This window comes from Pochonia chlamydosporia, chromosome 4, assembly GCF_001653235.2.
Source record: "Pochonia chlamydosporia 170 chromosome 4, whole genome shotgun sequence".
NCBI classification, from domain to species: Eukaryota; Fungi; Ascomycota; class Sordariomycetes; order Hypocreales; family Clavicipitaceae; genus Pochonia; species Pochonia chlamydosporia.
The window spans coordinates 1,779,188-1,792,429 of NC_035793.1; the positions used below are offsets into that span (position 1 = coordinate 1,779,188).

General features: G+C 50.6%; 4 protein-coding genes across 4 annotated transcripts; all 4 read right to left on the minus strand.

Moving 5' to 3' along the window:
• Positions 1–219: 219 nt before the first annotated feature.
• VFPPC_07970 (prenylcysteine oxidase) lies at positions 220–2,245 on the minus strand (the record flags this gene model as incomplete). The annotated part of the gene is made up of 4 exons (XM_018286750.1): positions 220–1,185; positions 1,247–1,339; positions 1,400–1,923; positions 2,134–2,245. The coding sequence occupies 4 exons, from the start codon at positions 2,243–2,245 to the stop codon at positions 220–222; spliced, it is 1,695 nt and encodes a 564-aa protein (XP_018143500.1).
• Positions 2,246–3,529: 1,284 nt separating this feature from the next.
• On the minus strand, positions 3,530–6,581 carry VFPPC_07971 (frequency clock protein; the record flags this gene model as incomplete). Its single annotated transcript, XM_018286751.1, has 2 exons — positions 3,530–6,210; positions 6,272–6,581. 2 exons carry the CDS (start codon positions 6,579–6,581, stop codon positions 3,530–3,532), a joined length of 2,991 nt encoding a protein of 996 aa, XP_018143501.1.
• A 177-nt stretch (positions 6,582–6,758) lies between these two features.
• VFPPC_17863 (hypothetical protein) lies at positions 6,759–6,974 on the minus strand (the record flags this gene model as incomplete). The annotated part of the gene is made up of 1 exon (XM_022429538.1): positions 6,759–6,974. The coding sequence occupies one exon, from the start codon at positions 6,972–6,974 to the stop codon at positions 6,759–6,761; it is 216 nt and encodes a 71-aa protein (XP_022285408.1).
• A 3,963-nt stretch (positions 6,975–10,937) lies between these two features.
• VFPPC_07973 (2,3-bisphosphoglycerate-independent phosphoglycerate mutase) lies at positions 10,938–12,877 on the minus strand (the record flags this gene model as incomplete). Its single annotated transcript, XM_018286752.1, has 4 exons — positions 10,938–11,764; positions 11,829–12,210; positions 12,271–12,623; positions 12,847–12,877. The coding sequence occupies 4 exons, from the start codon at positions 12,875–12,877 to the stop codon at positions 10,938–10,940; spliced, it is 1,593 nt and encodes a 530-aa protein (XP_018143502.1).
• Between the last annotated feature and the right edge of the window lie 365 nt (positions 12,878–13,242).

The window sequence follows — 13,242 nt, forward strand, 5'->3', positions numbered from 1 at the left end:
AATACTTCTGACCTCCCACTGTAATCAACATATCAAATGATTGAATATCCGCCCCCGTGCTATACAACTACCGAGTATAACTCTTTTTCTGCCACTCCCTTCTATTGGCATCATTCACCATTCCGTGCCTTTGTCCAGTCCCCTCATCCGCCCTCCCCAATATCCCCGTACTACGGAGTAAACGTTAATAAAAAAGACAATAAGGGTATCCTAGCTCTTCTAAAGTTCGTCTGCACCCAAAAAGTTCATACTGACTCCCATCTCGCTGTCCATACTGTCCCAAAAGTCTTCCCTCGGCATTCTGGCTCCAGGATCCGGCTGACCCACCCGAGCTCCTCTTCCGTTCCTCTTTATGCCGGCAAAGTCATCTGCAATAAGACGCGCCACATTCATTCCCATGAGAGCACTAGTCTCCATGGTTGAGATGAAGCTTTCCACGCCAGAGGTGTAGTATAGACCCCTGCCGAGGATGGGATCCTGGAACGTGACTCGCGGTGATTCGATTGGGTATGAGTAAAACCAATGAGGATAATACCACGAGATTGGCTCAACTTCACTCATCGACTCGTTGGACGTAAAAGATGAAGGGATAGGTGTGCCTAGGAGGTCGGACAGGAAGCTTGCCGTGACTGCTTCGGCAGAGAAGATCTTGTAGAGAAACTCCTTCTTTTGCGTCTTGGGATTGGTCACCGTGCGGAGAGTGCTGACGGAATAGAAGCCTGTACGGCCGACTCCGTCACCAGCCTCATGTGGTACTTCATCCCTTCCGAGAGTCGTGTACACGTTGCTGGGGGCCACCTTTCCTGGCTCCAGGCCGAAGAAGCTTGGTTGCAGTCGGAACGGCGAGGTGAAAAGCGTGACGTGAAGCTTCATGTAAGGGATAGTATCAATACGGTGCTTGATAACCTCGTTTGTAGTCTCAATATCGCTAAACTGCCATGGGGACGCAATAATGACGCTGTCAAAAGACGTTGACAACTTGGAGGCTTTTGATTTCGAGTTCGTCTGTTTCGTGGATATCACATACTTGGGCACTGATCCAGGCTTGTTGGTACCCTTTTGGAACGCAATACCAGTGACAGAGGTGTTTGGATGGTAGGATGCCTGACTATTTTGAAGCAAGCTCTGAAAAATTTGCCAATTACCTCCAGCGACGGCTACTGCGCCCTCAGTAGAAAACGAAACCTTGAGCACCGTCAGCATTATGTTTCCATAAAACAGGAAAAGCTTAAGTAGAAGGTCCTACCAATGCTTCCAAAGCGTGAATGTAAGCCATATTCGAGGCATAGTTGACCCGCGTAGCCGACTGCATGAGCTCGCGCACAAAATCTTCATTAACCTACCAGGACGTCAGCCCAGCATTCATTCAAGTCATGTAGAATGCCGATTGAGAGCTTACATTATTCTCCTTCAGGTATTGCTCACCAGTAACACCAGTCAAGCGCAACAGCCCCAGCTCAAAAGCCCTCTGCGTCAAGGATCGAAATGGGAAATACGGTGCCTCGTAAAGGCGAAGAAATGTCCCAACAGCACTCTTCACCAACTGTACAGCCCTATAAGGTGCCAAGCCATACCTCAGAAATAGTTTGGTAGTATCCCACCACCAGGAAGTGCCTGCATACGACTCAAAGACGATGGTCTCCCCATCCCAAATAGCCGTGTAGTCGCCAGCCTCAGGCTTTGACAGCTCCGTCAGCGACAGGTTGAAATTGCGCGTGGCATTGTACAGAATGTGATTGTCTTTGATGAAGATGGATGCTCCGAGTTCCACACGTTCCTTGGGGTCGTCCAAGGCATTCACAGTGATGGTACGTCCACCAATGTGGTCCGTCTTTTCGAAAACTGTGATGTTGACAGTTAGACCCTCCTCCTCCGCGTATTTTTGCAAGTAATATGCTGCTGAAGAACCTGCAGCCCCAGCTCCTAAGAATTCACCATGTCAGTGACTGCTTGTTTGTAAATTGACCCTCCAGTTTCGTTCCGTTCCTTGATCCCAGTCCACTTCCAGACCCTGAACCCACCCCCAGATTCGCAGGGTTCATCGGAACCTGAGTGTCCCAATGGAATTGCATCTCGACACTGGTCGCAGAGTTGAAAATTCATCAACAAAAATCGCACAAGGGAAAAACATACCAATGATTGCCACATTCCTGACCTCATTTACACCCTGAACGCTGTTCGTCGCGTGTCGTGCTGCGCTAGTCACAGTGGCGAGAGCCACCAACTTCAACAGTAGCAACCACATCGTGAAGGCTATGCTGAGCAAAGGTGGCTCGGAACGTCTCGGAGCGTCTCGGGCAGAGCAAGTAATATAAATAAATATCTGGATTAGTATCCTACAGTAAGCCCCAACGAAAACAAAATTATGGGCAAGCAGGGACCACTCGAGTCGCTTTTCGTCCCAAAAAAAAAATACAAAATGCAAATGTCTGGTGTTTGCTGTTGACCCTGGTCGTCTTGAGTTGTTGGCTAATAAGTAAAGGCAAAAGTAGGGTCCAGCAAGCAAAAGTCAATGCTCCAGCCTCTAGCTGCCTAGCTCCAAGCACACATGGAGGTCAAGCTTGTGATGTGGACATGGACTTGGACTTGGACTTGGATGGGCGAGGGTGACGCGGAGTCGATGTGCAATGAATGACATGGAGGCATCCGCCCCACATGGCGGCGAGCTGGCACTGCGGCCAAACAACCAGCGCTGCTCCCTGAGGAGCGAATCTGATTGGTTAACCCGGGTCAGAGACGACATGTAGCCACTGATCGCAACTGTCCAACACGATACTTACTTGAAGTAAGGTACTTAAAGGCTTCAAACCAACCAGACTTCAACAGACACGTTATGTACTCCGTATCTAGGTACCTACTAGGTATTATTCACCTGGAACTTATCCATGCATCCTTTGTGTCAACAAATGCTGAATGTTGAGACCAGGGCTTGGGCCAACCTTCTTAGCATTGCACCACCTGACAATCCAAGCAATGTCTATTTCCACGGCACGAAGCTACCTTCACATCAACCTATCACGCTTACCCTTTTATCTCATCTTTTTACCATATTGCATAAATTCGGAAAGCCAAAGTGTCTATTGATTTGCCACTAAGAAGCAATTCGCTTTGCACATCGATTGCACACAGCTCTCACTACTCAACTCGAGCCTAAAAACCTGTTCATCAGGCGGTATTTTAAACCATACGACACGAACAATGTCCCAAAACACTAAATATACAAAAAATATCATAACACCTCGCCTTATGCAAATTGGCGTCGTCTTTCTAGACGTTTTCGCCGCCAGATGTCGCTGAAACAAAATCCTGTAACAATCTCCCATATGTTGGGTGGCAAAAGCTTCGCCCGCTGTGAAACTGTCATTAAGAAAAAATGGGGTATACTGTCTCTGCTTTTCAACCAAAAAAGCCCAAAAAATTCCAAGAGTCTCTATATCCCATAGAGATTAAGGAGTCGATACGTCGTAAATTGCGTGTTGTCGTTTCACAACCACGCTTTCATGAATATGTAGAGGAAGGGTTGCCAAAGTTAACTTTCCTCATCGCTGCTGTAACCGCTTTCCACTCCCCCAGCGGTTGCAGCTGAACTGCCGCCAGTTCGCAGCATTGGATCAGCGCTTGCACTTTTGCTGCGGCGCCGCACGCTTCCCGGTGCAGCCTCCGCGCTGCTAACGGATGGGCGCTTCATGGACCGGGTGAAGTCTGGCCGATCTTCAGTGTCCATCTGATCATACATCTGGTGAGCAATGTCATCTGATTCCGGCTCTTCACCGTCTTCATCACCGCTACTCAAGTCCACACCGTCCGGGTAGCCGTCTGACTGGTGTGGGTTAACGGCTCGGCTCATCAGCTCTTCAGACGATTCTAGGGCGCCGTCATCATCTTCAGAGCCAAACTCGCTGTCTCCCAGGCTTGAAGTGTCCGTACTAAAGGGTGGGAGGAAGATTACTGGCGGAGGCAGCGGTACTGGCGCGAGACGCTTGATCCTGCCGGACATGTAGTCGATTTCGAGGGGATAAGAGCTCTGCTGACTTGTCCCGAGTGGGACAGGCGATGAGGTTGACATGCTTGCTAGGCGACCAACGATAAACTCGGTAGCCTCATCAGATTTTCGACGCAATGCAAGTTTTGGTCCTGATACTGCCGCGTCCTTGACGGGCCGTTTCGTCGTGACAACCACCATGAAGTGGTCATCCGGCATCACACCGCCGAGTCCGCAAGGCTCCAGCGTATGCACCTCAATGTACTGTTGTCTAGACGGCCATGGACATGGAAATGCGGCTTCGGGGATGCTGGACTCACAATCCGAGTCAGTTGTAAGGTCCGGCACACTGTCACTGCCGTCGACGTCCATCTTCAACCCTGAGTCATGGCTATACATCTCACTCAATGGCCGATACCCCAGAGATGACCCGGACGCAGACCGTTGTAACGTGGGTTGGGGGCAACGAGAGTGACTATCTTGTCGATCCTGGCCGCTTGAGAGCATATATGTTGCAGGAGACGTGTCACCCGGATCCCCGGAGAGATCAGTACAGAATGGTGCGCCGCTGTAGTATATGATGGCACCGTCATGACGTCTCTTCCGGCGATTAGACGTCCCAGAGCCACTCAGCCCCCACCGGGAATCATCTATATTGCTGTCATCAATGGGTCCAAAGGAAGACAGAGTCTCGTCTAAGGACTCTTCCCCATTGGGAGAGCCATTGCGAACAAAAAGCGGCTTATAGTGAAAGCTGTCCGATGACGTGGAAACCTGGGGGCCAAACTTGGAGCGACTTTTGGAGCTTCCACCCGATCGAACGTCGTCTCCTGTCGAGTTGCCAGTCTTTTGCCTTTTGCGCTGCCCAGAGTCTGAATCTTCACTATTCGCATTCTTGTGAGAACCCTCATTCGAACTATCGCTGGAAAATCTAGTGCCTTCGTGCCCGCCGCGCCATCGAATTTTGCGGCCGTCGGGAGAGAGCTGAAACTTTGTGCTAATCTCGTTCACCGCAGATCGCACAAAGCTTGGGGTAACATTAATGATGTGCAGCTGTGCCAGGTTGCACAACAGATTCAGGTACACCCAGCCCTCAGCGTCTGGTTGGACATCCAAGTTGTCTTGATTCGATTCCGTAATGAGTTCAGGTGGAACCAAGCCCAGGTGTCGAATATACTCCATGTTCTCCGAAGGAACTTGAGCCCGATCTGGGTCCAAGTCCTTTACGCGAGTAGGTCGCTGATCAGAGACTGGTGGTTGCGTTGGCGAGGTGTTCGTTCCGGAGCCACTGCTGTTACCGTTTCCACCAGACTCCGTCTGGTCGCCATTGGAGTTAGAAGCCGACCCATTATCTCGTGATCGACTCTTCTTGCAAGACTGGCCGGACTGTTGGTCTGGTAGTAAGATTTTGGCTTCTCTTGATGGCTCTGGAACCAGGGTTGCAGAGTCAGTAACAGCGGTTTTGGTGGGAGCGGGCTGATCTTTAGCTGCAGGCGGATGAGTTTCACTGTCTCCCAGTCCAGTGCCGGGAACGTCTATTTGGGATTTTTTCGCCTGTCGAGCATGCCGACCGCCTATTTTGCCAGTAAATAATTGCTCGAGGCGCCTGACTACTAATTTCTTTCGGTCCCGGTCCGTCAGAATCATGTGCCGTGGATATAAACCTTCAGGGATATCGCGCAGGTAATTTTCCACCTTTTGGTCGGATCGAACTCGTGAACTCATGTTCGGGCGTCCAAGCGAAACTCCAGAAGAATTTGCACCGCTAGACATAGACGCATAGGCAGAGTCGACTGGTCTAGCATTGGAACCGGACGAGGAGGAGGCATGCTTTGAGGCAGACCCAGAAGCCGAATACATGTGGTCTCGAGTGGCGTGTCTCGAGGACTTCTTTCGCTGGGATGATGATACATCTGGGGAATCGTCAAAGCTAGCGGCGAAATCTCGTAGTGTAGTTTCCAGTTCTCGCCTTTTGCGCTTGGGAAGCCCGTGATATTTGATCTCGAAAAGTTTGTCCTTCCTTAGCATTTCGGGTCCCTTTTGCTTATATCGTTTGAGTTCTTCCTTCAATTTTTGAATTTCCACAGTCAGATCATCGATTACGCTACGGTAATCATCCGCGCTACTGCTCTGGCCGGTCGGAAGGCGCGGAGGAGGTGGGTTTTGGAACTGGTAAGGTTTGTCTTCATTTGACGAATCTGACTCTTTCTGGAAAAACGGGGGATCAACTGCGTGGCAAAGGTTAGTGACATTCCACATGCCCCCCATATCCTGTTCAAAACTACCTACCATCCATGATGTTGTTGTCGAAAGTTGCGGTTGGGTTCTGGTTTGATTGATCAAACCAGTGTTTCGGGTCGCTTTGGCCAGTTTCGTGACTTTCCCCGGAAGAATTGCGTCGTGGGGAACTTGTGTCGTTGCTTGCGTTCGCCGCCGGCGAAGAGCCGGGACTCGCTCTGAGAGAAGCATCGCGGGCGAGTCGATGGTGTTTCAAGGTTATCGAATTCCCTGGCGATGTGCGACGAGGTAGAGGATGGCCCTTTGGGCCGGTTGACGGCGGTGGTTCTGTGCCTTGGGATACTCGCTCTTGCAATGACATCGTCGATACATGAGCAGAACTAATGATCGAAGTTGGTTTCGCAGGTGGGAAGGTTGAGCATTGTCGTCAAGATCCAAATTGATCTGGCTCAGGTTGGCTGGGCTGTTGCCCTCAAAAGGTGCTGATGATGTTGTGTTTAAAACGAAGGGACCCAGTGTGACGTAGGAGGGCTGATCCCTACTGTATAAGTACGTATTTCGGGTTAACTGCATATATTGCCTCGTTAGTTGACTTCAAGACTGGACCCAGGGATGGTAGTGATGGTGGTGGGTGAGTGAAGCACACAACCAGCTGAGGGCTGGAAGGCTCATTGGGGGGCATCATTCGTGTTCCAGCACTGAGCTCCTCTGAGGCCAGAGGCCAATGCGACCGAGGTGATCGATCGATCGACATGCCACAGTCGCAGCATACTCTGTGTGGTGCGGAACGGATTTCGTCAATGGCTCACCTACCAAATTGAATGCTGCTAAGAAGTAGTAGCTGTTCTCCCCGACGATTCAGGAACAATTTCTTGATCGTTAAGACGATCGTCGCTCGACTCTGGTTGACTTGGTATGACCTGTCAAACCGGAGCGGCAGATTCAATGGTGCCGAATGTCCAAACTTCAGTAGTCCTCGTCAGCAAAGTTGTTCGCGTCGCCGCTGGGGCGTTACAGCGCAGATGATTGTGAAAGCAGAGGACAGCGGAGGGCTCTGCATTGTCCAAACAACACAAGTGTCGTTTCGGCCACTGATTGAACTCACCTCTTTACAATTCCGAAATGTCAATGACCTAGTCGCAAAGACGGGAGTGTGAAAGTTCTGATGAAGCACTGATGCCTCGGTAAGTCGACCTGAGGTCTGGTTGCCGTCGTCGAAGGGGCGAGGACCAAACGCGTGCTAGAAATTGTTGAACAGTCGGACTAGTCCGTGGTTGTAGCGTTGAGATGGGTAGGCTTAGTTGATGGCGATACCATTCAGTCTGGTGCGATGAGGTTAAAGCAGCCCCCTTCCACAGTTCGCGGATGAGGTCGTAGGCAACTGATCACTGGAACCGGTAAAGCTACGGTGGTGTCCAGAGCAGCAAGTTCGAGAAAATGGGCGGCTAGATCGGGGAGAAGAAGGCTCGACCAAGCAGTAGGGGTACAACTCGAAGAGATACGAATTCGCGGCAAGAAAGAAAAGATATGGTGAGTATATGGAGGAAGAAAATGCTCAGTTCGTTAGATGGTGAGTAGGTAGTTTGGTGTTTTGTGCAACTTTGGCGTGAGCATCCAAGTAAGTATTCTAGACGGACAGGCGGGTGGCAACACTGCAGGTGTGGTGGAGAAGAAGGTAAACTTGTCTTGGGTCAGGATGAGGCCGAGGAAGGGCAAAGATAGGGCCAAAATAGGGCATTCAACTAGATAGGACGGATGCGAGGTGGCGGATCAGCAAGGAACAAGAAACGGAAGAGGGAAGAAAGGCCATTGCCATCGCCATCGCCGACAAATAGTCTGGTCTGGTCTGGTCTGGTCTGGTCTGGTCTGGTGCGCAAAGAACCACAAGGTGAGAACAGGGCAGCCACCCACGGGCGCTTGGTCCAGTGTTGCACAGTGCACTGTGAGAAACCAGCGGGCTGCGAAGCTCAGATTTGACGCTTATTGCACCGATTTCCACGACTGCAGGGTATTGGAAGGATCATGAGAGATCGGGTCCCACAAAAAACTTCAGGGTCTTGGTGAGTGTGTTTGTTGATGGACCCGATGGTGTGGCGTTAGACTGCCGAGTCCTTGATATACTCGCTTCTCGCTGATCCAGTTACACCACAGATCCGAGTCGGATGAAGGCCATTTGGTATAAATGATGGCCTTGTAAATGTGAGATCTCGAATCTCGAGTGTAAAACCACTAGTTGTCGCTGGGCGAAGTCGAGAGTTTATGCACCATGTGTCTTGGTTTGCTGTAATCAACGGCCCATGGCTCTTTCCTCAAATGAAGGCATTCTCCATTGCCACCGCAACGATACCATGACGGGCCTACGCTGTGAATAATTTTCAAAACTTCATCATGCATCTATCTTGCCATCGTTGAGACGTATGCCCTTAGCTTCTAATTTTATTATCCATCAATTCAGGCCGTCGCACTGACAGGCGCTCTCGCTGACTTAGGTACGCAACTTACCAGAGCCATGGCTGCCCACCAACGACCTGAGATACGGGCATTCCACTCACCAAGCTTCAGTTTACATGCGACACCCACCACAATGAACACACTGGAGGGCCTTCAACACCACCAGACTCATTATGATTTGCCTGCTCAACTGAAGAACAGGCAGGGGTTACAGGATCCCAGAGAGACAAGCCTTCAAGAAAATGCAACAGCCACGAGTTTGCCACAGCCAACAGCCCACCACATAAACCACCTGGTCGGCCCCAGGGGACACCATCATCTCAGATTGGGAGTGTCATCGGTCGTAAGCAGCCATCACGAAACTTTCAACACCCACAGCCTTCCCCACCAAATTGACCAAGACAGGCCACCGCAAGTCCAATGAAGGCTCCTCTTCCACCCATTGGTGGTTCCAGGTGTCATATTTGCTGGGTTTGAGGGGTCTGGGTCATCACTTGGCAAGGGCAGAGATGATTCACAAAAAGGTCGATGCGTGCGGCTTTGCGCCTAGAGTTGAGATTTGTGATGAACAAGGCTGGCTGTGGTCAAGAACGCAACCGGGTGAGGAAGCCGCACGACATTTTTGCAAAATTTGAGTGTAATGCAGGCAGCGTTTGAGGTCAGAAATCGTCATCTCAGCCATCCTGGCAGAAGGTGATTCTGGAAATGGGCTGGCGCACACTCCCTCATCACCAACAGGCACGCACCCTGGCCAAACTGCAGACGTTCTCGACCGCGTCGACAGCCACGGATGGTCGCCATCCGGGCACTCAGGCCACTCAATTCCACCAGTGCTGTCAAACGCAGGTGACAGTGTTTTCTCATCTCACCTACACAATGTGGTCGAGAAAAACGACAATAACAAAAGGACAACCACCTCCGGGCGCATAGTGTTGTCTTTCTTGGGCGCAAATTTTGAAGGGTTTCTTACAAACGAGGGTCCTCCGACGATCACGGCACGTCTTTACCACCTGTATCTGCCAACGTTAGTGGTTCTGCAGGTCCGGAGGCCAGTCCGTGAATAAACTCGGTGCTCATTGCATCACATCCTCGAGACATCTCGATAGCGGTTCAAGAGGGTGGACCCCGAATACCGCTTTACCGGGGCGTGTGTGCCAGACAACCCCAGCGCCAGTGACGTAACAATGCAGCTAGATGGTGGTGATCATCAAACCTTGAGCAATCGACACCTTGACACCCTCTGGTCCCTGACACCAGAGCGGGGGAATCAAGATAGCTGAGTTTCGACGAGTTTCCACGATGTGTTTGTTCATGAGGTAACATTCCATCCGTCTAGGTGCATATGTGCCTTGAGAGCATTGACATGTCGTCTCATTAACCCTCCTGTCCCCACAACAGCTATCAAGCCTTTCGAGCTAGTATCGTGACACATGCCGAAGACCAAGGAAACAGCCCTAGCGTAAACCACCAGCAATCATGAGGTAAACAAAACTTTCGAAGTATCATAGACTTCAACGTGTGCTCATCGGCGAACCCGAACGCACGCACAATAAAAAACAACGAATTTGCATACTCGCCCATACAAGAACAACGTGGTAGACACGCCCACCGCCAGCCACCTTATCAAAACCACACGCCCTTGCGACACGATCCAGATCTGCCGCATCAGTAGTCCAGATCTAACATCAGTCAAATCTGCGCTATCGGCAGTCCGTACTCACCTTGCAGACGACATTTAGTCCAATTTGCAATCTAGCTTTGCCCGTATCTGCAGACTTGAGCATATCCAGCCACCTCCTCGTGTGGGGTGTAATTAATCTTTTTTGATGATTTGGCTGCATGACAATGTTCCAAACCGCAAAGGGAAGTGTTAAACTTTCCAAATGTTTGATGCAGGCTAGAATGTAGATTAGCTCATTTATAGAGCTGTCATGTATTCCTGGAATATATGGTGCGAAATGTGATTGGGTATATCATACGCAACTAAACATCAACACTTGAAATCAAAAGCATTAGGCACCTGGATAAGGTCATCTCATGATATTTCTGCCATATGTGGGCTCTATAGATCTGCTCTGTAGCAACCATCTTGCGCCATATCGCATCGTTATGTCTATCGTTTTCGTGCTCATTCGTACTCCATCCCAGTTCAACGTTTCATCATCTAGTCTACACTCTTCATGTCTCATGACTCTCGCCATCCCGTAATCCTCACAACTCCCGTCACCCAAACAACAAACTTTTTGCAAAGATTGAGCCACTCAGCTTACTGAGTGCCTCTCTTAAGGTTCTTGTCAAGCAGAGACTCGCCAGTCATCTCACTGGGTTGAGGGAGACCCATGGCAGCAAGGATAGTTGGGGCAACGTCTCCTAGGACGCCACCCTGCTTCTTCAAGCTCCAGCCCTCCGGCGCATTTGCCATAATAAATGGCACCTTGTTGGTGGTATGGCTCGTCTTGGGCTTTCCATCAGCAAACTTCATCTCCTCAGCGTTGCCATGGTCAGCAGTGATGAAGAGAATGTAGCCCTCCTTCTTGCAGCCCTCAAGGATCTTGCCAATAGCCTTGTCAGTGGCCGCACAGCCGACAATGGCGGCTTCGTAGACACCAGTGTGGCCAACCATGTCGGGGGGAGCAAAGTTGTTCATGACAAATAGGAACTTCTGTTCACCCAATCGCTTGACAACCTGGTCGGCAACGCCATCTGCAGACATCTCTGGGGCCAAGTCGTACGTAGCCACTGACTTGTTGGAAGGGACAAGATCCTGGTCCTGGTCACGAGTCTCCAGAGGGAACACCTTCTCAACACCACCGTTGAAAAAGAAGGTGACGTGAGCGTATTTCTCTGTCTCAGCAACGTGAACCTGCTCCACGTTTTGCTTGCCTAGCCACTCGGCTAGGACGTTGCCCATGCGCTGGGGCTCAAAGGCAACTTCGAAGGGATAGTCGGTCTTGTAGGTAGTCATAGTGACCAGCTTGCTGAGCTTAGGGTACTTGAAGTCCTCCAGAACCGATCGGTCAACGTCACCGAGGAGCTGAGTAATTTGTCGAGCACGGTCGGATCGGTAGTTGAAGAAGAAGACGGTGTCGTCATCTTGAGTGACAAAGTTAGTCCTCTTGTATCCAGCAAGCGTTTGGAGTTGCATCATTCTTCTTACCCTTGATTCTTCCCTCATCACCACCAACAATGATGGGCGTCAGGAACTCATCTCTGTCCTTGTCGCCATTACGCTCATATCGAGCCTTGACAGTGGCAACTGGGTCATCGCTAGCCTCGCCTTCTCCGTGGCACATGCCCTTCAACGCAATCTCGACACGCTCCCATCGCTTATCACGATCCATGGCAAAGTATCGGCCAACAACTGTAGCAATCTGGCCAACACCAACCTCCTTCAGATAGTCGACGAGCTCCTGCATGTAACCAGCGCCCGACTTGGGGTCGGTATCACGGCCGTCACCGAAGAAGTGAATAAAGACCTTAGGAACTTGGTATTTCTTGGCAGCTCTCAAGAGAGCATACAAATGTTCTTGCTTGGAGTGCTACATATAACTCATGTTAGTCTGTTGTTACTAAAGCAGATAGGAAGGGCCTCTACTAACCACACCACCATGAGAAACGAGACCGCAAAGATGCAGACGGCCGTTGCCTGCAGCAGCACTCTCGAAAGTCTTCTTTATAACTTCATTGTCATTCAGCTCGTCCTTCTTAATGGTCTGATCTATGCGGACAACGTCCTGCCAGACAACACGGCCGGCTCCAATGTTTAGGTGGCCGACTTCGGAGTTGCCCATGAGACCCTCAGGCAAACCGACTGCCAGAGAGGAGGCTTCTAGCTCAGTGAAACCCTCGGCATTGTTGGAAAGCTCGTCCATGACAGGCGTCTCGGCCGCGGCGATGGCGTCGCCATCTTTGGGAGACTCTTCGGAGGGGATACCCCATCCGTCAATGACGACTATTGAAGGAGCGCAAGAGCAAAAGAATTAGCCACCCAAGCTCCAAATACAAGAGAATGTAGCAAATAAACAGTATGAAGTCAAGATTGGTTGAAGTCTTTCCCTTGCGGCCGTTGGACTGCTTGGATCGCTCGTGTCGAGGTGACAAAGGAGCAGGAGGACTTGAGGAAGCCGTTTCATGGCGGGGCAGTGGTTTGAAGAGATCGGGGCGGGATGACGTACTGAGGCAGGCCTTTTGCTCGGTCTTGGACATTATGACAGCTGGTGTTATGTTGTGGCAAGATCGAGAAAGGGTGAGGGTTGTTTTCAGGGAGAAAAATGTTCAATTGAGTTGGAGATGGAGGAGGAAGATGAGTGAATTTGAAGGAGAGATGTAACTTGCAGTGTCCCAGCAATGGTGGGGTGTTGTTTTACATACAGCATCTATGTCATAGCATCCTCAACGAGGGGATCGAAATTTTTGGGGCGTAGCCTGCACTGTAAAGCCCCACCTCCACCTCACACAATTATACTGTGCGTTATCTTATCTGACACAGTCCGTCTGGCAATTTTGAAGGACCGAATGCCCGATAAGCGCCGTTGACCAGGTACCACAAGCTGCCACGCCAAGCCATCCAA